Source organism: Festucalex cinctus, chromosome 12 (genome assembly GCF_051991245.1).
Source record: "Festucalex cinctus isolate MCC-2025b chromosome 12, RoL_Fcin_1.0, whole genome shotgun sequence".
Lineage (NCBI taxonomy): Eukaryota > Metazoa > Chordata > Actinopteri > Syngnathiformes > Syngnathidae > Festucalex > Festucalex cinctus.
Genome location: NC_135422.1, coordinates 13,520,477 through 13,544,167, shown reverse-complemented (window position 1 = coordinate 13,544,167; position 23,691 = coordinate 13,520,477). Strand labels below are relative to the sequence as shown.

The window sequence follows — 23,691 nt, the reverse complement described above, 5'->3', positions numbered from 1 at the left end:
ATGATGATGATGATAGCAGACTGTTTGAGGAAGGTGCTGAGTCATGGGAACCACGTTGCTTTTGAAGGGTCGCGTATGGATTTAAAAAAAAGAAAAAAAAGAAAAAAGAAAAAGATGTTTTAGTAGTTGGTAAATTGAGCAGGAAGGAACAAAAACAGATTAGTGGGGGAAAAAACACTGAATTATTTAAAGTTTAATAAAAGTGATAAAAATGTTTAAGTTTTCAGTCTAAATGTTTTATTCAAAATAAATTAGCATTAATAACATACACAAATTTGCATATAAAAACATGCTGTAGCTAGCTAGCGGGAACGCTAGCTAGCTGCCAGATTTTATCGGGGTTGCCTGCAAATAACGTCACGCACAGGATTGTCCGGAAACTGTTTGTTTACAATTGTTCAAAATGAAAAGTATGGAATAAAATTGTGAAAACATGAATAAACCTAAAAATATAAAAGCATGATACTTTAAGAGTGGGGAAAAAAAAAATAGATTGAAGCGCCTTGCTGGTGACGTCAGTACAGCAGCGCTAACAACATTAGCTTCGGTTTGGTTTCTTTTTTTAGCTGTTAACAAATCATAATAAAATAACAGTCTTAATGATAATAGGAACACATTAACAATCTAAACTGACAATATTTGTCACATCTGAGAGAATTATTTTGTGTATTTATCATTTATTCAATCTATTTGATCATTTATTCAATATATTTAGCGTTTATATTCTTAGGTTTATTTACGTTGTTACAATTTCAGTCCGTACATTTTGTTACTTAAATTACATCTAATATTTTCTTTCCGGACATGTTAGTTTGGCGACCCCGATACGATCTGGCAGCCCGATCACATCTTACACCGACACAGGACAATTTCCTTCTAAAATCGTCCACATATCACTCGAGCGAAACTCAAATTTTTTTTTAGGTATATTTGTACATGAACAACATGCTGTATTTGCAATCGATTTGCTCTGTTACTTTATTGAGTCTGGAGGATAACAGTCAAACATCCTGCATCCTGCTGCAAAATGTTTATTAGAAATTAAAGGCAGACAAACACGCTTGAAAAGAAGTTACAAAAGTAGAGCCGGACGTGTGCAAACATTTACCGTAGGCGTGTCGAATGCGGTTCAAAACAATTCAGAGACATTCAGTGCTTGTAACAGTGTTTTTTTGTTTTAAATAATCACACATAAATGCTCAAATTAAACAGTCAGTCATTCAAATTCCGAGTACCTCTCTCCAAGCAATAAATAAACCTTGTAAAGTGCTGGACTTGAATGACCCCGCCGTTGAGTTTTCCTTTGCTGACGTTCCAGGGGAGAAATGTACAATTGTCTTGAGGGTGGAACATGATGAGCGAAAACTGTTCATTAAAATTAAAACGCGTCAAAGGTGATTCTTCATGCTAGCAGAAAACAAACTGCTTTGCATACGATCTCGAGTTAGAAAAAGGCGTTAACAGTCGAGCGTCCTTGTTCATGTCCGTGGCGTCCATTTTAAGTCACCATCCTTCCTTCCTTCCTTCCTTCCTCTTGTTGTACCGTTACAAATATCCACTTTAAAAAAAAAAAAAAAAAAAAAAAAAAAAAAAAAAAGGGGGCAACACTTTCTAAAAAAAAAAAAAAAATTCTTGTTCTGACGTATTCTGAGCATTTGTAACGTTCTCGTGTAATTCCAGGAGTGTTGCCAGATGGGTGGGTGTTGGCAACTGAATTTTTATTCCATTTCTAAGTTGTTGTGTAATGGGAGAGTGTTTGGATGTTACTCGGTGGGACATGCGTTGCGGTCTTTACAGCAGAAGTAGTGCACCACCACGCCGTTGGGATATCTGGCAAATGCACTACGAGACACAAAGGCAGTCGTTGGGCAATGTTGGTTGCAGAGAAATTGATGCGTCGTTACATTGGACGCTGATGAAAAATTTACTTTTTCATGTTTGCATACAAATAGTTGGCGCAAAGGAGTGACCGCCCACCCATCAAGTGTGAAATTAAAATATCAAGTAAACCTTTATGTGCTTCCTGGGTTAGAATAGTTTTGGACTTTTCATTATAGTTTTTTTTTTTCTCATTTTTGACTTTTGTTTTTTAAATTTAGTTTTGGACTTTTCATTATAGTTTTTTTTTTTCTTCATTTTTGACTTTTTTGAAATTTACTTTTCATTCTAGTTTTTTTTTTTTTTTCCTCCCATTTTTGACTTAAGTTTTTTAAATTTAGTTTTGGACTTTTCATTATAGTTTTATTTCCCCCCATAATTGAATTTTGTTTTTTTAAATTTAGTTAGTTTTAATTACTTTTTAGAATCGGTTTGCTTGTTTTGTTTTGTTTTTCCAAAAATATTTATTTAGATTTTAGTTTTCAGAGAAGCAAGATAGAAAAAAGGTCACAAAATATTGCGCAATTAAGTAAACTGCAATTTTGACACGACCGACCTTCCTTCTACTATATGACAATTCACTAATACCAAAATTTTAAATTAACAATAAAAGCTTACATATGGAAAGAATTAACAAAACTAAAACAAAGTACATTTTTGCTATAATTACAGTTTTAGTTTTATGTACAACGTAACTTCAGTTCGTTTTTTTTTTTTTTTTTTAACAGCACTCGTTTTTATTTTAATTCATGAAAATGATTTTTCAAATTTTAATTTTAGCATTTTTTAGTTAACTATGAACATGTTAACTATGAACATGTTAACTATGAAGCACATTTAGCTAACTTGGTTGTTTATCGTAATTTAAACTTGATAGGTAGGCAAGCACTCTAGCGACAAAAAAAAGTCACAATTACTAGTCCCTAAAGATCTGATTTGAAAAGTTTACCTATTTCCTATCTTCTTTTTGCACACTCTGCACGTCTTTTCCTCCGTGATGACACATTTGACCTGCTGGTGGAAGATGCGCTCCTCCTGCACCTGAAAAACACAAAAACCAAAATTGTCACGATCAGTTCTTAGTTGAAAGGCAGTGACAAGAACTGTCAGGTAAACATAAAGGTCATATATAATATTACAAAAGCAAAATAAAAAAATACGTAATGGAGAGAAAACAATATATTAACTTTGATATTAAGTTTGTCAGCGTAAAAAAAATATTAAGTAATTTGATTTTAAGGCCGTAACGCACAAAAGACTTGAGAAGATCGTCAACGCTAGAAGCTGGTGCACGTTTACCCTGAGGAACTCCGCCTGCAGGAGACTCTTGAGCACCTGGTTGCAGCGTTTCCTCTGAGCCTTCTCCTCAAGGACACTCTCCAGGAAGCTTCGGATCTCGAGGATCTGTGTGTTGGCTGGCAGCAGGTTGATGGCCTGGACAAGAACAAATCAAATGGGAATCTGGAATCTGGGAAAATGTACATTTATATCTATTTCTGTTTTGCAGTAGTTAGCATTAGAATACAGTATATAGCTAAGTTTAATCATTATTCACAAATAGGTTGAAAACACTGGCAGAAAGAGCTTGCTGCAACATGGACTTGGCTGATCTCTCATCCGCTGCCACCTGTTGGCCATATTTTGTAATAACTACCATTGTTTTAATCGACCTCTTCAGGTCAGAAGTTGCATCAAAGCCTTCAGTATGCACGAGCATAAAAAAAAAGCCATACTTTAATGTTTTATGTATTTTTATTAGTTATTTTGTGTTTTTATGAAATTCTTTTCATATTTTGTAGCATTTCAATGAAATAACTGAAAATAACATGAAAATAAATTAACTCAAACTTTGTCCTGCAGGACAAAGTTTTAAAAAGTTTTTATATGTTTTTGGGATTGAATGAATTAATTTATTTTCAGCTAATTCTTTCATTTAAATTGAAATGATACAAAATATGAAAAGAATTTCATAAAAACACAAAATAACTAAAATACACAAGTGTAACTTAAAGTACATTTGAATTTTAAAAAATATAGAAACAAAAACAATTGTTTAAATGGAATCAAAATAAAATTACATTTAAACCTAATAAACAAAAATATATACAATGGAATAAATGAAAAAATATTATAAAACAAACAATACAGGACAAAACTAAAAAGAAAAAACAGTATTGAAAAATAATTTGGGAAAAAATCTAAACAATTACTTCTTCCACAAAAAGACTCAATTCAGCGTGAAAGATGAACAAATTTCATTGTATTATTATTATTATTTTTTTAAACTCAAAATGGCTTCTGTACCCTGAGCAACACTGCTAAACACGAATGAATTTTTCGGGCAGTGTGTGGGGTTCGGCAACTACTTTTCCTAAGATTGCTCTCTGTCGCTGAACTACAGAAGGAAGTCAGTAAATGGTGATCAGTCATTGCCAACAGCCTCTCAAAATATCCACAATCATTCTCCGCCCTTTCCGCTTCTTTGTTGCCATCTGTTTATTACTTGACAACTGCACCATGTTTTTGCGGTTCAATCAAAACAAATCCAGCGCCGTATATCCTATACAGAGCCTCAAAAAGCAAAGTCCGATGTCGACACCCGAATTAAATCAACAAAAGTTTAACATAGGTTTCCACATGTTGTACCTTGGTGGTGTTGAGCTTGCTGTGGTGCAGTTCCAGGACCTGCAAGGCGGCCTGGAGGTTGGCCTGTGGCTCCGACAGCTCCATCTTGATGGGCCCCAGGCAGTGCGCGTCCGGAGGGGACAGATACATCCTCAGCAGGGACAGATACACCTGCAAGGCGCCAAGTGCACCAACTCTCTTTTGTCATAACGGATCTTTTTTTTTCGTACAACCCAGTAGTACTCATTAAACAACTCACGTCTTTATCGGCTTCCACTGAGCTGTTGTAATGGCTGTGACAGTATCTGTGGAGAAGAGAGCAAAGTCTCTCATTATTTTCGACAATATCAGCATGTGTGTGTGTGTGTGTGTGTGCACTGACTCCTCAGCCATGCGCGTGTCCTTCAGGATGTGCACGTAGATGAAGAGCGCCTGCTCGTGCTTTCCCATGCGGCCCAGCAGCAGGGCGCGTTCCTCCAGAAGGCCTTGGGAGAAATCATACCTATTGTCGAGGTCGGGCGGAATCCTTGCATCTTCAAAATGACTACTCTTCAAATAATAATTAAAAACAAACGCTGCATTGTTCAAGTTGGTATTATATCTTACTGTATATAGCTCTCATATCCAGTTGTGCATCAACATCAACAAAGCCACCCCAATCGCTAATTTAACTCTATGACCACCAAAAACGTTTAATAATGATTAGTAAAATCACAATGTATGCCGCCATAAATGTTAAATGACGTCAACTATGTTTCTTTCTTCTTAATGGGCAGTGCAACGTCTAAGTGCAGCGCTGCCTGGTCAATGGGTTGTGGAATCAAAAGCACACATTATGGACAGCAGATGGCAGCATTGTATCTCCTTTCAATTGGCTGCCAGTGTATGGAATTACAATGAAACATGATGGAAATAAAACGTTTTCAAGGATGATGTGAATGGTCAAAGCCTTTGTCACATTAAACCTAATTCACAGAGCGTCACTCAACAAAAAATATTAGTGTCAAAGTCACTGTTGTGGAGAAAATGTATCTTTTCATTAAAAGCTTGTTTTCTCCTTATCTTTGCAATTTTCTCTCAATGTCACTCAAATTACCTATTTTCAAAAGGTGATTACTGAAGAATGGAATAAGGTAGAAACATACTTTTTCTTTTTTCCTAATGAAAGAATGGAATGTGATCTTTCATTTGGTACCCAACTTGTATATGTAGTAAAAGAACACAATAGTCTGTTTGCCTTGAAAGATGAGTTAAAATGCTTCAAATCGACTTTACATTTGTTAATTATGTGTAAAAATTACAGGCAACGTGGATAATTTTGATTTGTGGAAAAATATGAACCATATTTGGGCATATGTTTCTGACCAACAGTTTTCCAATACTTTTGTCCATGTTTCTTACTGTGACACAAACTCCTGTTTTGTTCCTTTTGCTTACCATCAAAGGGGAAGTCACTGATGAGTTGCGCCGGCTCGTAACTGCTGGAAATATCCAGAAAGGACAGCAGCTTGTTCCGGAACTCTCCTAGCTCACCTTTCTCCATCCCGGCCGCGACAGCTGCAACTCCTGACATTCAATTATATTCAAATAAAAAAAAAGTTTAAACTTATTGACTGTGTATCAAGTACATTATCCTATTTTAAGTATGAGCTGTTGCCTAAATTTATTATGATAATTTATGAAGTCGCGATTTCAACAGAGACCTTCCGGCAACGAGTTGAGGTACTGCTTCATCAGGCCTTGAACCCTCTCCAGGTAGAGCTGGATGAGGGTGTTGTGAAACTCGGGGCCCTTATCGTCCCACATGTAGATGATGTGCTCCAAGTACGGGATGGCCAGCTCCTTGAAGCCCTCCTTCAGGAATTTAAGCACCTTATCCCGGGGCAGCGTCTCCACCTCGGTCAGGTCCTCCGTGAAGATCTGGGGCAGAGAAAATGCTTGTTTGTTTACAATAGCAGGGCTTAACACATGGCAATAAAAGTCACTGTGGGGTTACGAATGGTACCTTCAGCCCGTCTTCAGGACAGATCTTCAGCACCCAGGGAGCAAACTCAAAGATCATGGTCAGATTCTCAACTCCTGTGTGACAGGAATCACAGGGAAAAAAAAATATTCCGGCTGTCTTTCAAACACAAATTTGTCTCATAGATTTTAATCCTTTCAAAATTACATTTGATCCACGTCTTCAAAAACGACAGACAGACTAGGTTAAATTGCAAAAATATTGACATCTTGTATTTGTGTATTTTGCATGGCAGCAAAATTTGATGACTCAGCACAAGTTGAACTTGTGTAGCTATAGGAAAGTGATCCAAGTCAAAAACATGCCAGCTGAATTATGTACCATGACAGCATGCAACATATTAGGGAATTAAACAGTTCCAACCCATTGAAGTGCTCTTGCCAAACTGCAAGAAAAAAAAAAAAATCCCCACTCAATGACTGCTAACGCTTTCAATTCTGCCAATAACTTGAACGCATGCAGCAGAAATAACAAGCTGGACATGATGGAAACCAATGGAATGGAAAATGTTACATTTATTAATGGTAAAACTGTGAGATTACCACACTTGCGTTAATTCAATCATTAAAAGTAAGACGGAACATTTACTATTAAATATAAACCTCAAAAGGTAAGTTTAAGAATGTACACCATTTGTGCAAAACGCTAGTGCACATATTTGTTTAAGGCTGGGAAAAAACATTCGCTAACTTGGCTAAGTCGACCACAAAAATTAGTAGGTACAAAATTCTTTCCTTGAAACTGGAAGGTGAAGATGGTTTGTTTTGTTGTGTCATTTATTTAACATACATGCTGGACGCATCATGTTGATGCTTTGCAGATTATTCTGATTTTTTTTTTCTATGGACAAGATGAAATAAATCAATTCAAACGGAACACCAATCTGCATTTTTATGGGGGATTTATTTATTGGTCTGAGTCATTTTCATATTAAAAATCGATCTTCAAAATCTCCGTATGTTGATTGCTGCCTGTCACCATATTGATTTCTTTGCGAGTCAAGTCTTTTATTATTTTTTTTTACACTTACCCAATCTCTGGAGGTACTGCACGGTGCGCTCGTGCCCCTTCAGAGGCGAGTTGGCCTTGGTGGACTGGTCCAACAGAACCTGCAGAGCTGAAGAAGAAGAGGACGATGAGAAGTGACATTTGTCCAAAGGGAAGCGATGCGTCATCTGCTCCCATTACACGACTAACTGTGTAATTGGTGCAGATGGTTCGAATCAGTGGGCAGGGTGTGGAGAAGCGGGTCTCCAGGGGAATGACGTCACATGACTACAGGCAGGACAACAAAAAAAAGAAACCGAGGAGAGTAAACGGATCCTGATGGCTTCCTTTCTAAACAAAACTGTGTCTATTAAATGTAGTTAACTGAAATTTCAGATTAAGGGTCACTGTGCTCAGTTTAAAAAAAAAAAAAGAAAAAAGTTTGGAGTCCTGGCAACCACTGTTACCTTTAAACAGAGACTTTGGTTACACTTCTGTACCATAGCGAAAAATGACAATCCAAATCCACATACCATTACACACTTAATGTGTTGTCGCGTGCTGGAGTTTGGTACCTTTCTGGTGCAGGCCTTTCTTCTCGTAGAGAATAATGAGCTCGCTGTACTTGTGCGCCTTCTTCAGGACATACTCGCTCTCTTCGATGTGGCAGTGGTTGTTCTCCAAGCGCAGGAGGGGCGAAACCAAGGCTACGTTGGTCTAAAACACAAAAACAAAAACGTCTTTTTCTGAACTTTTTTTTTTTTTTATCCTAGATGAGCAGAGTGCAAAATAAAAAAAATCGTACACGAGGCACATTGGCATCCTTCACCTTTGACTTAACTAGAAATAGACGTAGATTAGATTATCATATTATTAGTAGTCAAGGAGAACGATAACAGATACTTGGCGCCAGTATTTATTTGCAGTAGAACATAAAATAGTGTCATAAAAAATTTAATTGTACAAATTCCAAGACTTAACATGGTTTAAATAGCTGTAAAGTTCCAGGTTTATTTCTGCCCATTACACTCCTTGCTCAGCTCATTATTTTATTTTTTTGCATCACTCATGACTAAGACCTTTCGGGTGTTGTAAAGATAATGAACCACAGTTGTAGTCTAGGAAATGAAAACAGCCGGCGGGCCAGCGGTTCGGACACCCTCGCCTTCGAGTGCTCCACCTCCCAGAGTGGAAGCAGGTGACTTCTATGATTGCCTCACACAGTGTGCTGCTTGTTGTCGACATAATCAGATACAGACTCCTGATGTAAGACTCCAGTAGCCTCCGGCCCGTCCCCTCTGATTAGATCAGACTTTGTGAGTATTTTAATGGGAATCAACTGGGCCATCTTAACAAAAGACACTGGGAGGGCGCTCATTCAACTTGGATTCCATTGCGTATCGACCTCCAGCAGAACGCCGCATTTGCTTGCTTAATAACTAACACGCAAACGTAAGCCCCCCCCCGAAGAAAATATTGACCTTGGTCAACAACTGGTTAAAGTTCACTGTATCCAATGTCCTACCACAATACAGATGATTGGAAATCAACGGAAATAGATCAGCCGTTCAGGGAAACTCCCGCAAATCCCGATGGCCAACGCGTACCCCCGGTATACTTACGTGCAGGTAGCACTTGAGCAGCGTGGTGTCGATGATCTGCAGCAGTTTCTTGCGGCTCTTGATGGTGGGCGTGCCCTCCATGAGCGGCGACGTGGTGGACGGGTCCGAGTCGTTGAGCTGTTTCACCAGGTGGCTACGTTTCTAGTGGGGGGATGACGCCACCAGATTGGATGACAACTCGTTAGAACTGGCAGATTTTTTTCTTCATCTAATTTTAAGAAAATCCCCCCCCCCCCCACCTTTACTTATTGAAAAAAATGATACTACAGTGAACCCCTGCATACTTTCACATTTTTTTTTCAATATTCTATTTATTTTTTTGCCATTTCCCCACAATTTTAATGGAAAACACATATTGACTGAATATATTGAAGTTTTGCCTCCCCAATACATTTCAATGGTCATTAATTATACAAAGATTTCTGCTATTCTCAGGCCCTCTCCCACAACTAGCGGGGCTCCAATATACTCTAGGAGTGAGACGATATATAGATATCACAATAAATCGTGATACTTTTTCTCCCGATAAATTATCGATACATCTACGCAAGTATCACGATATTTGTAGTTAATAGACAGCCACTATAACTGCTCCATTGTTCATGACTTATTGAGCAATTATTTGGTGGGCCACTAGGGGGAGCGCCTCATAAGGGTGGCCGGGAAATGGACACAAGTCTTGAGGCGAAGAAGACGCATGAAATTATTATTATTAATATTATTATTATTACTATTATTATTACTATTATTATTATTATTATTATTATATATATTTTTATTTATTATTATTTATACATTTAGATATATTTATATTATATTTTGTATTTATATTTATTTACATTATTTAATTATATGAATTACTTTATTTTTTAAATTTGTATTTATTTATTATTTATTTTTTATTGTTATTGATTGATATGTATTTTTTATTATTATTGTTGTTGTTGTTATTATACGATAAGTTTTAGGATAGATTATCGTGGATTTATTACCTGAGCAATATATCGATAATCACGGTATCGTCCTATCGTAGATAATTGTTATCGTGAGCCTTGTATCGCATATCGTATCATGACGTAGCCAGAGGTTCCTACCCCTAACATACTCAAGTTTTGCTTTCTGTTTTCGTCCCCCGTTCACACCTGGGTGAGGTAATCGATGAGCGCCAGGTGAGCCTTCTCCAGCTCCGCCCCAGACAGCGCCGGCAGAGGGTTGGGGTAGTGCAGCTGCCTGCGGTAATCGGACGGCAGCAAGTCCGGGTAGAGGCCGATGACGTGAGTGGGATCTACACAACAAAGATGGAAGAGAAAACATTTGGAGTGGTTTGCCCTTCGGCAAGCTTTAAATGAAACCAACATTGTCCAAAGTAAGGCCTGGAGGACATGCAGCCCTGTTTTTATAATGATCTGCCATATACTGTATTGTTATGATGAAATTTAAATAGGGCTCTCATCGAAAGGCTAAAAATAAATAAATAAAATCAACCTATATATTAAATTGTAAACACAATTTAATATCACAAGATCATGCCATTCTTAAATTAAATAATGTAGATATTGCATCAATACTTTGGGGCCTCAAATACAGCAAAAACACAAGTGCTATGCGTGATCATCTGAAAAGATAAGCTTTTTTTTCCCACCTTAAAAACTAGTTAGCTCTCTTTTCCTTCTATTTTTCTGCATGTGACCCTCAGTCGGAAATTGAGTTCAATAGCAAGTCCCACCCACCTGTGCCCAGTTTGGCAAAAACCTGCATGGAGTCGTCAAATCGCTTCTGGCAAAATAGATTGAAGGCGTACAAGTTTTGGATGTGATGGATCTGCTGCTTCTTGTCACCGTCCGAGTCGTCTTTCATCTTCTGGCGGGAAGGAAAAGGATCGAACTGAATTCAAGCTGGTAGCGGCGATCAACGGGCCATAGCACCCCCTTTTAACTCATTCAAGCCAAAAAAATGTGTAAAAACGTTTAGAATACTTTGTCATTCACTCCCAAAAACATGTTTTTTTTAATGCAAGCGCATACAGGCGGCTTTGATGCAGCTTCTGGCATGAAGAGGTGGCTTAAAGCAATGGTAGCTATTAAAAACATGGCCAGCAGGTGGCAGCAGAGTATGGGACCAGCCAGGGCCACGTGGCAACAAGCTCTGTCGGTGTTTTCACCAGGAATGTGAATATTGATTTAACTTAGCTATATTCTAATGCTAATGGCTGCAAAATGGAAACAGATACAAATACTTGTTTTTTTTTAGGTTCCATGTTTTTACAGCAATATAACACAATATTGAAAAGAAAATGAAAATGAAAATGGCTGGAAGTCAATGAGTTAATGGCCAATCCTCTTCTTTCTAGGATATTTGCTTGCTTTGTTTGGGGCATACATACATCCTTGAGAATTTTCCGTGCTTCCTATTATGACAGACATGTTTGCCTAATTTTGACTCAATCAACTTTCTAGTGGCCCTCAGAACTCCTTGTAAGATATTTCTTAAATTTCAGTCACAGGATGACTTTTCTGTCTAGCAATATACGTAAACCTACATCATCAGATTGGATCCGATGAATGAGTTTGAAGACAAATGGATTTGTTCACTCACCGCCAGCTGAAGAGCCAGTTCAAACTGCTTGTCCTCCAGCAGCTGCCGGATCTGCGTGGCGATGGACACAGGCACCAGGCGCCACACAAAATGGTTGCTGGCCACGTACACAACGTTTGGACTAAGAAAGGAGCAAGAAACAATTAGGGCAGAATGATAAGGTCCTCTTTCCCGTGTTTTTTTTTTTTTTTTTTACAAACACAAGCAATATATGATTCTGTATTATAATAAACAATATCAGACTTATTGTACATAAATGATCTTATGGGTTACTAGAACGTCACAAAATACCACCAGGTTTTCTCCCAGCATTGTATTAGCCTGGCAGCCCGTCAGCCTATGCCCCACCCACTCCAACTGACCTGGAAAGTTAACTTGAAGCTTGAATTTCTTTTTTCTTTTTTTCGAATGTTATTTTCTGAGATGCAACTTACCCGGCGGACGTGATGAAACGAGGCCTCTGCAGCTCCACGCTCTGCACCAGCAGCCGGGGCTCCAAGGTCCGGATCTCCACGTAGCGGGGCAGCACCGCGATGATGTACGGAGGCTGGTGCTCTGGAGTCGTGGGTGTGTGAATACATATTTAGTCAGCCACTAACAGACACTAGTCCAACATGATAGCGTGGACTGTATATTATTGATCCTCTGCGAATATGACGACTGTATTACCACGTGGTCACAGAGTAAATTAAGCTCATCTCAAGGCACTCCTGTACATGAAAGTGATACTTGAACTTCACTCATTGCGCTTTTAACGTTTCGCATAAGCTCATTTGCATGATCCATTTGGCAGAACCCCACACTGAGTCTATGGGCTGCAAGTGTACTGATGTCTTCTTACCCATAGCTATGGGGATATCGGTCCAATTCAGGGCGCACTTCTGGGTGCAAATGCCCTCCTCGTTCAGCACCACGGTGAGGTGGTCTTGCCCAACGGCGACCTTGCCGTCGGCTAGTGGGGTGACCAGCGGCTCCAGTTGCTTGCCGGTAGGAAAGAGCTCCTTGATGGTCCCGCGCCCGTCCATCTGGAGAGCAACCACAGCACTGAATTACAAGAATGACCACGAGGGCTCGGCAAGTCGATTAATTGGAGTTTAATTTGTTAAAATTATTTTTGAAAATCAATTGTTTAGCGCCTTCTGTATGTTGCTAACAACATTCAGTGACTTTTATAACATAGGCATTTTTTTTTAATGCTGAATGTTATTATGTTTATATTGAAATGTGTAAAAGCAAATAAATAAAAGAGCTAATAGGTCGGGACTCGGGCCCTAATATTAAACAGTCAAGCAATACATTTTGAACTAATTTTAAGATAAGACTTTAAAAGTTAATTTATTAAGTTTTAATGAATAAATGTCTTGATAAAGGGGACAATTTTCCAAGATGAACAACTTCACATTGGAAAAAAAACCAAACACCTTTTTCTGTGGAAGTCAATGCTGATGTTAAAGAAAAAAGAAAAAAAAAATTGAAAGCATTTTGGCATCAGAATTTATTATAATAATAATTATTATTATTATCTATTTTATTTTTATTTTTTTAAGAGGCTAAAATTGTTTTTGAATAATATGATTGCTTTTAATTAAGCAAAGGGGATTTTTTTTTTTTAAATAAAAAAAATATAAAATGAGGTTTTATTGGATTTTGCCCAGCCCCAATGTACACAATTGAAGCAACTCTATATATGCATACCCGGATGAGGTAATAGTCTCTTTTGAAGCCAACGCAGATCGAGTTCTCACACCAGGCCATAGATTTTGGAATATCTGGAGCACCAAAGTCACCCTGATGACCAAAAAAGAAAGAAAAAAGAGAGAGCTGTTTAGTCGGAAAAGAATCTTAAAACAACCACTAACATGTTTAACTTTCTACCTGCAGCTCGTGGAACTCTCGATCCTTCCAGTAGTACATTTGCAGCCTCTTCTTCACGGCAACACACATTCTCAGCGTCTCCTCTCCAGAGCTACTTTGCTGGAAACAAACAAAAAAACAAAACAAAACAACAACAAAAAAAAACACATTGTGAAGTGAGGTTTCATAATTGCACCCACCCCCCCCTTTTTTTATTGATAATGTAACTAACCTGCAGGTCACATACAAACAGCGTGGCTCCCTTTGCTTTGGACACCACGGTTATCTGCTGGAAAGTCAAAAGGTCGTGGACGTGGATGTTGTTCTCTGCGGGAAAACATCGACAGAGAAATACAAAGAGGCATCTATCAATAATCAAACCTACACAACAATAAATTCAAAATGGAAGGTGGGGTTAGTGTCTTACCCAGAAGACTGACAAGTATTTTATACTGTGACACGACGTAGAGCTACGAAATGCAAAATAGCAAAATGCCAAATGAAGATCAGATAAAACCGGGCTACAATATTGAGGCTTCAATATCACTCACCTGTTGGATCTTCTTGGAAAAGTTTTTGTTGGATTTCTCAAGTGTGACTTCGAAGAGGTTGGTTGCTAAGAAGAGACATTTTTACAATTGGTTAAGCATTAGTTGAAGGAGAAATTGACTTTTTTTTTTGTCTTGTATAAGAGTAGTCCCTAACCGCCATTTTGGTCTGTGAACGGTAGGCCCACAAAAAGCATGTACTTGCATTCATGTAAAAAAAAAAAAAAAAAAAAGGTTAGGCACCACTGTTCCATACAAACAGTTGGGTCTCAGAAGTTTTAAAATTAAACAACAAAGTACATCTTTTGTTAGGACACAATGGAAGTGACTTAAGTTAGAAAGATAACGATGCTCCATGACAACCAGAGGTAATGAAGATACTTGGGAACAGTTCCCAATATGGAAAAGAAAAAAAAAATCCCAAGATTATACATATTTAATAAAACGCTTGTATTCCTACCTGGATCCTTTTTAATCCGGTACAAAAGGAGATGCCCTGGTTTGGTACCGACTAACAGCCAGTCTTCTGTGAAAAGAAAGCAATACCACTTTGGTCATTTCACTTGCGTTGTACACCACTTTGCAGGAAAATTCAAGCAATTTTTGAGCAAAATTTCCAAACTTTAACACACAGTGTTATTAGACATTTTAAACTCTCGTGGTGTCTTCAGATATGAGTGGCTGACTTTTACACAAGTTTTTATAAACAAAAGGATCTGGAATTTGCATGTTCTCTCTTGCTTGTGTGGGTTTTCTCCATGGTTGCTTGTCTTGAAGTGCCTGTGACTGACAACCAGTCCAGGGTCGCCTGGAGTCTGTTGGGATAGGTTCCTGCTCACTCAAGAGTCAAAACCCCGGATAAGGGATAATACGCACTTTAAAACACTGAATCTCAAAAGGTACAATATATATATATATATATATATATATATATATATATATATATATATATATATATCCCAGCACCATTCGACTTTACAAGCGTGTTTATGTAGTTGAAAACTCACCCCAGGCCGCCATACAGTCGATCTGGAGAGGAAGCTTCTCCAAAATCGGCACCGCCTCATAAGCGTCGTGCATCTTGACTGACAGCGGGGCACCCCGACGACTCCAAGCCGGGAGTAAGGCGAGGCTCGACGGGCGAGTGCACCACTGAGTGGCCGCTGGTCACGGTGCCTTCATGAAACAACCGGAGTAGTTTAGCGTTCACTAACACACCGGAATAGTTTGAACGTTCACAAAAGCACGCAAAAAAAAAAAAAAAAAAAAAAAAAAAAGACAAGAAAGGAAGACAGGATTCTTGGCTGTCAATGTAGGACCAAAACAACTGTTAGCTCCCAAGCTAAGAAGTTGCAAAAATACTAGCGCTTTGTTCCAACACCTGCAACAACATTAACTATTTAACTCCGTCCACGAACGTATGTCCAAAACTACGACCACGAGTGAAAAACATAACTTGTTAATAAAAACGAGCAAGACTAACGTTGGTATTAGCTGGCTACTTAGCCATGTTAGCTCGGAGCTACTTCCTCCTGGCTTCAGCTGGCTGGAAGCTGCACGTGACTCGCGTCACATCTCGCTCACGAGGAGGGAATTAAAGGCGCAGATTATGCACACGAACTGGTTTTGACGTTAGTATGTCAGTTTTACAATTACATTGTTTTACGAAACACCGATAAAGCAGAAAATATGTTCATTCCTTGTTTAACATATCTTCTTTAGTTGTGTCTCAAAGCAAGCCTGTTTTTTAAATCTCGCGATATAAGCGACGGAAACACATTTAATACAGTGGCCCTGAAGTGCAGAACGCCAATAATAAAAACAAACAAACAAACTAATAACTACAGCAAACTAAAACAACAACAACAACAAAACGCCACTACAGCGAATCAAAATTTCAGAAAAACAAATACGGTAACTACTTTAAAATAAAATAAATAAATAAATTAAAAAAAAAAATGTAATACCAAACACAATTCAATTGACAAAAACAAAAAATGAAGAGCAAATAAAAAATATATCATTGTGCATTGTCGTCTGAGCATTATATTCAGTGATGTATTTTAATCAAAAAAATAATAATTTAATTAAAAGAAAAGAAGAAAAAAAAACAACTATCTACCCAGACAGACATCTCTCAAATGTTGTAATAGGTTATGGATAGCCATTTAGTCCAAAAATACTGGATTCTTCTTTTTTTTTTCTTCTATTCTTTTTAAAGATTCCCAGTTTGCTAGCACTACAATTCGGTCTTGGAAGTGCAGACTACAAAAAATAGAAAACACTATTTAAGTCTTTCAATAAAAACTTTATTTGCTGGATATTTACTGCTTGACATTACACATTGCAGACCGGCATCCAGAAAGTTAGATTTTAGACAAAAATAAATGATTGGAACAAGATAAATAGGCATAAATTAAGTCATTTGTGACACCTACGCATACTCACGTCAGTAGATTGCACAGGAGTGTGATTGGTTCAGACACAGAACAGAAAACCCCAATGTCATACCTTATGACAATGCTGATGTGAGAAATTTAAAAATGTAACAACATGTGCAGTACATCTGTATTTGAGTAACCAAAAATAAATAAATCCTTTAGTAAGATATATTAACATGTGAAACACATTTGACTTCCGTTTCAGTTCATTTTATGGGGGGGGTTGTGAGACAGTGAGTACGGGGAGTGTAGAGGGTGGAGCTTATCGGTACTATGTTACGGAAAGCCATTAGAGCCGTTCATTCAGTATCCTTGACATCAATTTTAAGGTCCATGTACTAGTATGCTTTTTTATTTATTTATTTTTGCTTGTAGGATATTGGGGGGGGGGATTATGCTATATCCTACTAGAGCATTGTGAATGAATGTATCCGTTAGATTTGATATCCAACACCTATGAAAACAACTCTGTTACTAATAAGGCAAAACTGTGCACTAGTCAACAACTGCATGCTACTAGTTTTAGAAGGGATGCCAAAAAAATTCTACTAGTTAACATCCAGTGTTTCAATATTAGCACGTAGCTGTCAACTAGTGCAGTTTTTCCTCACTAGAAACATTTAAGATGGATAGCAAGAATATCGAATACTCTTACAAGTAACATTTTTTCCCCACACTTGCCTTACACTGTTGTATGATATTTCTGCACACTAGTAGGGCAACTTTGGGTGACTATCAAGGATATGGATTAAATATTCAAATGGCTTTCCATACCATGTTAACATTCCCTGGAGGGAACATTAAGTAGCAAGATCCGTCACTCATTTCAGTGATATGCTTCAAGTATGGAAATACAGTAGCTGATAACTTGTGGGTAATGTAGTGCATTTATTTACTTATTTAAACATGGCTTCCTTCAGTTTGACCATCTGAAATATCTATAAAATGGTTGGAAACACTGGCTCATTTGTACTGGATGATACATAATCTAATCTTGAGTGTTTCCCCTCCACCTGATTTTTGTATTTTTTTGGGGGGGTAGGGGGTGAAGGTGGAAGAGTTGGAACGTGGCTGACGACTGTAGAGCAAAGTCATGTACGCACGGACACATTCCAGATGGCTTTCCAACCACTTTGGGTCACTTTGGAGAGTTTGTCATATCCTCCTGTAGTCACTCCATTTTGGATCGCTCCATTTTAGTTTTCAGGATTTCCTGCAAAAGCAACTCGGGTTGGTAAGGGATGTCAATGAAGGGAAACATTATAGAGGGAACACTGGGGTGTGCGTGCATTACCTCCTCTTCATCCAGCATGGCAGGGAGAGCTCTGCCGAAAGAACAAGCGGCGATAAATCAAAGGTAGAAAGGTAACACTATTTAGACACTGACTTCTATCAAAAATAAAAGCGATATTGTACTACAGTGTTCCTCGTTTTCCGCTGGGGTTAGGTTCCAAAAAATACCCGCAATAAGTGAAATCCGCGTAGTACTTAGCTTTATGTTTTATAGTGCAATGAACAGCGCCATATTGGCTCTATACCTAAATCGCTTTGTGCTGAAAAAGACTTGTTATCCCCTCAGGAGACATTTCCGACACAAAAGCGAGTGGCCCCATACTTCCTACTTCATGTAACCCCAGAATGTTGTTGTTGTTCCCGGAGGCTGGGTAAAAGGCGGGTTACAAATTACTTTCTGATGTTTTCTGGCGTCTTCCTTGCTAAATTTACCAGACATGGCAGGACAGGATTTCAAGCTCCTCTGCTTTTATTTAACTCCCTGAACAAGGCTCACTCGGTTACACCTCTTTCTCTTTTCATGTAAAACTAAAATACAATGCAGAAATTAATAATTCTCAAAACAAATATTAGTCAATTACAAGTAAATAAAAATACACATTGGCAACATGTTACATTCCTTTCCTCCGTGACCGGGCGGTTGTCACATGACTACAGGGAATGTGCAAACAGTGTTTACATTATACTTTTGCGAAATGTTTCTATTTCAACAACCTCATGAGAGTGTAAATTTTTTTTTTGGGTGATATTTGAGCGATTTTTTTTGGGGGGAAAATCCAGTGTTTCCATTACCAGCTTGCTTTTGTGCAACTTGTCTTTTGCACAAAACTGAGGTTAATGGAAACACACCCACTGACTCTCTTGCCTTGCTGAAATTTTCACGTTTTTTGAGGTGTGTTCACAGAACACACCTCTACTGCATGGCCAACGGCGCACGGTAGGACTTCTCACTATGAGGTTGTGACGACTAGCCCATGAGTGTGGGAAATAAGCAACTCAGTCAAAGCCGGGGTTGTATTTTCCCTTGTGTATGCAGCACTTCATCACCAACTAGACACTTGAAGTCAGTTATTGTCATGAATCCAAAGAGGACACGTTGCCAGAGATGTCATTTTCGTTACAGAAGTGTCTTTTGATAGTGAGGGCCCCGGCAAATATGATACATGCTAATAGGAAAGTAGTAATTGTTAAGTTGACAAACAAGCCGCCAAGGCCTTGCACTTTCGGTATATGTTTTTTAAGTACTTGCATGATGCAGTTAACTTACACATCAGCAACTGTTGTTGGAATGTTCTCCTCGACCCATTTCAGGTCTTCATCCTAGTAATGTTAAAAACAAACAAAAGTTAAAAAAAAATAAAAAATAAAAAAAAAAACATCTAAATGAAACACGAGCTATGACAGTACCTCTTTACTCAAGAGCTTCTGAGAGCCGTTCGTATCTGGTGGCTTGGCTCCTCTCATCTTCATCCCCTCTTTGAACAGTCAGAAAAAAAAAGCAGAGTGAGATCTAAAGCATGGTATATTTAACATCATCTGGTGGCCACGTTTCAACGTTGTCGGTAGCGTTGAGATACGCAACGTGACAAAACTGTTGCGGTCCAGAATGTCTGATTGCTCTCAGGCGGGAACATCATTTTCAATTCGCGACTCCAGTCTCTGGAGGACACCGTTGGCGCTGTTGCAAAGCAAAACGGCGACAGCGAGGACTGCGGGATTAACTTGACGAATCCTAGGTACAGTTAATCCATAAATGATTCATAACTTGGCAATATGTTGATATTATAGAGACTTATTATGTGTCTTCTAGCTCGAAATGACACATTAAAGAAGGGGGAAAAGGGCAAGATGATGAAAAGTTCCACTTCCGAAATGATTCTCAATACAGGGATATCCATATTGGCAAAACGTGATTAGCTTTACTATTTTATTCAGTTTTCTTTAGAAGGGGAAGTCAAGCCCCCAAAATATGTGACCTCATGAGTCTAAAAATGACCTTCTGATTAATATTACATTTGTGGAATATGAGTTAAGCAGCAAGATCCAGCAGTTTTGAATCAATATCAAAAGGCGGCCATTTTGCCACTTGCTGTTGACTGAAAATGACATCACAGTTGCTCAGGGCTCAGGTAACAACCGATCACAGCACAGCTCCAGAAAACACTTGAGCTGTGATTGGTTGTTGCCTGAGCCTTGAGCAACTGTGATGTCATCTTTAGCCGACAGCAAGTGGCAAAATGGACGCCCTCTGAGATGGACAAAAACGGCTGAATTTTGCTTCATAACTCATATTCCACAAACTATTAAGAGCTTCTACATGGTGCAGTATTAAAAACAAACATCATAAGTCTTACCAAAAGCTTCATTCAACATGGGCTCTTTGGCTTCCTCCTCCTCTTCATCCTCTTCATCGATCAGAGGCGAGTGGGAGAACCTGCGAGGACAGAAGAGGAAAAAAGAGACACGATTATGAAATTTCATCCAACTACGAGGAATAAAGATTTCGACCGTGCCGACTCGGACCTCTGGTTGTTGGCGGAGGGCCGCAGCAGCACCATGATGACTAGCAGGATAGTGGAGAAGAGCAGCCGCCAGAAGGCGTCGTCTACCCATAAATCCCTCCAGCTCTGGAAGGCGACAGATTATTACCAATACTCGGTTACTTATTAAAACAAAAACAATAAAACAGTTGTGGTAACTACTAGGGCCCGGTTGTTCAGTTCTCGATTATTTTAACCACTGTTTAACCCCTAACCGCCGGTTAAATTCTTAACCTGCTGTTAACTAACCGGCCGTTAAATATGCCTTGTTCAAAACATGGTTAGTCACGCTGTTTGTTAACGGCACCGTCAAATGTCACTGGTTAGCACCGATATATCCCACAATTTCTCTTTTTGTTTACTTCCGGGTCAGAGAAAGAAAGTGGAATGGATACTATCCAAACGACCCCTGGCACTGGCTGGGAAAAAAAACAACAACAAAAAAAACAGGAAGTTTTCTGCTGATGAAGAAAACGTTATTCAAACAGTGGTTGAAGCAATTTAGGAGTTTTTGTGAAATAATTTATTTTTATTATTTTTTTAATTCATTATAATGTATTTTTTTTCTACTGTGTTTATTTTCAGTGAATATTTTGTGTAATATTTTTGTCAATATTTGTGTAGCATATATTGTATGCTTGTCTGATTTTATCATATTTTTGTCTAACATATTTGTATTTTTGACTGATTTGTATTTTTTGTGTAATATTTTGATAGAATAGCTTTGAAATATGTGTCTTGTTTTTGTATTTACACTTTGTATTAATCTATTTTTAATTATTATTAACATTTGTAATTAGTTTTAAATTAAAATTAATTAAAAAAATATTACCGTATTATATTTAAATTAAATTAAGATTAATTAAAATTAAATAATTAGCAGCAATTTCGTGTTGTTTGATTATTGACGTGAACGCAAAAAAGAAACATCACAGGTAACCTCTCTTTGAAATCACCTCCCACTAAATGTTGGGCAAGCAGCGTCTCTGTCCATTTTTAAAACTAATCTTTAAAAAACACATTTTTATTATTTCTCTTTAGACTCAGTATGAGGCTTAGCATTGTATTACTGCTAATCGGTACAGCGTGTGCGTAACTTTTCATCAGAATAATCACCAATGTCAAAGTCAAGCCCTCAAGACTTTTTTTGTTTTGTTTTTTTTCTTGCACTCAACGGGCATCATTAGCCAAGAATGCAGAGTCAACCACCGAGTTTTGAACAAACTGGTCCAGTAATACAAACCTTCTGGCAGTCCACCAGCTTGAAGACTTTGGTGGTCCAGATGATGAAAATAATGGAAGCTGGGGACACATTTGGACAAGTAACAGTTCAACAACTTTAATTTTTAAATACTGTGCATTTTCCATGGACACATACATATTCTGGACCAATTTACCCAAGCCAAGAATAAACCTCCTAATTTGTCTCTAAGAAATTATGAACTACAGATGTTTTCAGACTATATTAATTAACTGAATTGTTGAATGGATTATTAATCCTCGCACAATTACAGACGATTTAGTGTATTTTTATTGCTAGCAAATGTCAAAACAGGTTAAATATGACCCGAACAGTATGTAAGTGTTAAAGGTGTGCCTCACCCAGCATTGAGAAGATGAGCGTGTTGGTGAAGTGCTGGTACAAGGAGAGCTTGACCACATTCCGGCGCAGCTTCAGCAGACGAGTGGTCTGCGACAGGCTGATGAAGATGTGGATGGACGCAAGTTATGGAGAACATAACAAAAAAATGAAACAGCATAAATATTCATCTAGAGCGAGGACCCGCTCTTGGGGCTTGTCTGAGAGGATATCCACCACATGACACAGGAGTCAATGAGGGAGAGACTGAGGTTGGCCACCAGAGCCACCGTGCCATAGAAACCCTGGAGAGAAAAGATAAGATTGTGACAATAACTTAAAATATACATGAAAGGAGACATATAATTAGGGATGTAACGATAATGGCAATACCGTGATATCATAATATTAAAACCACCATAACATCATCATCGTCATGTCACGAGATTAAAAGCAGCACATCTGTTAATAAAAAAGGCAGGTTGATTTGCATTTCTGCAGTTCTCGCACCCTCTGGTGGCTAGTTTTTTTAGTGTATTTAATTTTCAGAAGGGATGTTTTGGCCTTTCTAAGTTTAAAATCCACGCTAATGATCATGTGAAGGGGAACGTAATATGCAAGTGTTATTATGTAGGTCATTAGATATGTATTGCTGTTATGTATAAAAGCACAGTATGTGTGTGTTTTTTTTTGACAATATTGGGACTTTTTTTTTTTTTTTTTTTTAAATATTGCCAGCCTCCCCACAATATCATAATGATCATCGTATCGTGAGCTTCATATCGTGATGTTTGAATATCATTACATCCCTACATATATAATACATTCAAGTAATTTAAAAAGTCACATTACCATATTATCTTCATTAAATACATTTAAAAAATATATAACAAAACAAACACAAAAAAATCCCGACAGAGAAAACTAAATGGACCTTAAACGTTACCCTGAGGAACTCCACCAAAATGATGTACCCAGAAGCAAAGCGGGAAATTACACAAATGACGCATACTATACTAAATGTACATAGTATATTGCATTACGTGGACCAAAAAACAAACAAACAAGGACTAAAAAAAGCCGAAGCAAAATCTCTGATTCTTGAAACTTTTTTTTGGTGGTTCTCTGATGATAGACAAGCCTACCAAGATTTCATGCATTTCAAATAAAACTGGCTATGAAGGCCAAATTTTCAAGAAAGGGCACCAAACATCGATTTTCGACAAAGAAATAAGACAATTTGAAAACAGTGAAGTCAATTATTAACTATTATGTACACAAATGGAGTTTGGACACTTACACCAGTCACCCTGAGCACACCTTCCACTGATGAGAAGAGCAGGTAAAGTAACCCGACGGCAGCCAGCCGGTGCACCGTGGTACCCAACCTGGGCCTGACCGAGAGACAAATATGCAAATTATGAGACATGCTTGTTAGATGCATTCAAACTGAAAATGAAAATGGCAATTTGCTTCATGCCTGTGTAGATTTTCAGTCCTCCAACATAATGAGAATAAGCTTGGATAATAATCCTTCATCAAGTCTAAAGAAATTATCTAATCCACAATTGTTTATTATGACTGGAAATAAGCGTTAAAATTTGGGTAATGAGCTTTCTGCTTCACTATGTCCGAAAACACCATCATCAGTTTTGGTAGTTTTCCATTACATAGATAAATTTTTTTTGTGCCACAAATAAGCAAAT

General features: G+C 38.0%; 2 protein-coding genes across 3 annotated transcripts in view; both read right to left on the bottom strand.

The window, feature by feature from the left end:
• Nucleotides 1-1,595: 1,595 nt before the first annotated feature.
• vps39 (VPS39 subunit of HOPS complex) lies at nt 1,596-15,873 on the bottom strand. Of its 2 annotated transcripts, XM_077538402.1 has the most exons (25): nt 15,616-15,873; nt 15,140-15,308; nt 14,593-14,658; nt 14,136-14,200; nt 14,012-14,054; nt 13,817-13,911; nt 13,606-13,704; nt 13,426-13,518; nt 12,572-12,755; nt 12,165-12,285; nt 11,731-11,851; nt 10,866-10,995; nt 10,278-10,420; nt 9,136-9,276; nt 8,089-8,230; nt 7,557-7,643; nt 6,509-6,582; nt 6,207-6,423; nt 5,941-6,069; nt 4,886-4,988; nt 4,763-4,808; nt 4,525-4,674; nt 3,178-3,312; nt 2,828-2,919; nt 1,596-1,842 (listed from the first exon to the last, which is right to left on the bottom strand). In XM_077538402.1, exons 2-25 carry the CDS (start codon nt 15,210-15,212, stop codon nt 1,764-1,766), a joined length of 2,628 nt encoding a protein of 875 aa, XP_077394528.1. In that variant the 5' UTR covers nt 15,213-15,308; nt 15,616-15,873; the 3' UTR covers nt 1,596-1,763. The 2 variants fall into 2 exon arrangements, with proteins under 2 accessions (XP_077394528.1, XP_077394529.1); XM_077538403.1 differs by having other exon boundaries at nt 10,866-10,992; nt 15,140-15,873.
• Nucleotides 15,874-16,419: 546 nt separating this feature from the next.
• The window catches only part of LOC144032274 (transmembrane protein 87A-like), a 12,228-nt gene continuing 4,956 nt past the window's right edge, over nt 16,420-23,691 (bottom strand). The window contains exons 11-20 of the mRNA XM_077540020.1: nt 23,286-23,379; nt 22,219-22,290; nt 22,009-22,117; nt 21,650-21,708; nt 20,390-20,493; nt 20,221-20,300; nt 19,274-19,341; nt 19,134-19,186; nt 17,868-17,898; nt 16,420-17,786 (exon numbers count right to left, since the gene is read on the bottom strand). Of these exons, the coding sequence (XP_077396146.1) occupies nt 17,745-17,786; nt 17,868-17,898; nt 19,134-19,186; nt 19,274-19,341; nt 20,221-20,300; nt 20,390-20,493; nt 21,650-21,708; nt 22,009-22,117; nt 22,219-22,290; nt 23,286-23,379 (712 nt within the window). The 3' untranslated portion in view covers nt 16,420-17,744. The remainder of the gene's footprint in view (nt 17,787-17,867; nt 17,899-19,133; nt 19,187-19,273; nt 19,342-20,220; nt 20,301-20,389; nt 20,494-21,649; nt 21,709-22,008; nt 22,118-22,218; nt 22,291-23,285; nt 23,380-23,691) is intronic.

Excerpts from the sequence above, each read along its gene's own strand:
- vps39 (XM_077538402.1), bottom strand. The coding sequence starts at position 15,212 with ATGCACGACGCTTATGAGGCGGTGCCGATTTTGGAGAAGCTTCCTCTC. Across the intron at positions 14,659-15,139 it reads CGACTGTATGGCGGCCTGGG|AAGACTGGCTGTTAGTCGGT; the intron begins GTGAGTTTTCAA and ends TTCTTTTCACAG. Across the intron at positions 6,583-7,556 it reads GCAGTACCTCCAGAGATTGG|GAGTTGAGAATCTGACCATG; the intron begins GTAAGTGTAAAA and ends CCTGTCACACAG.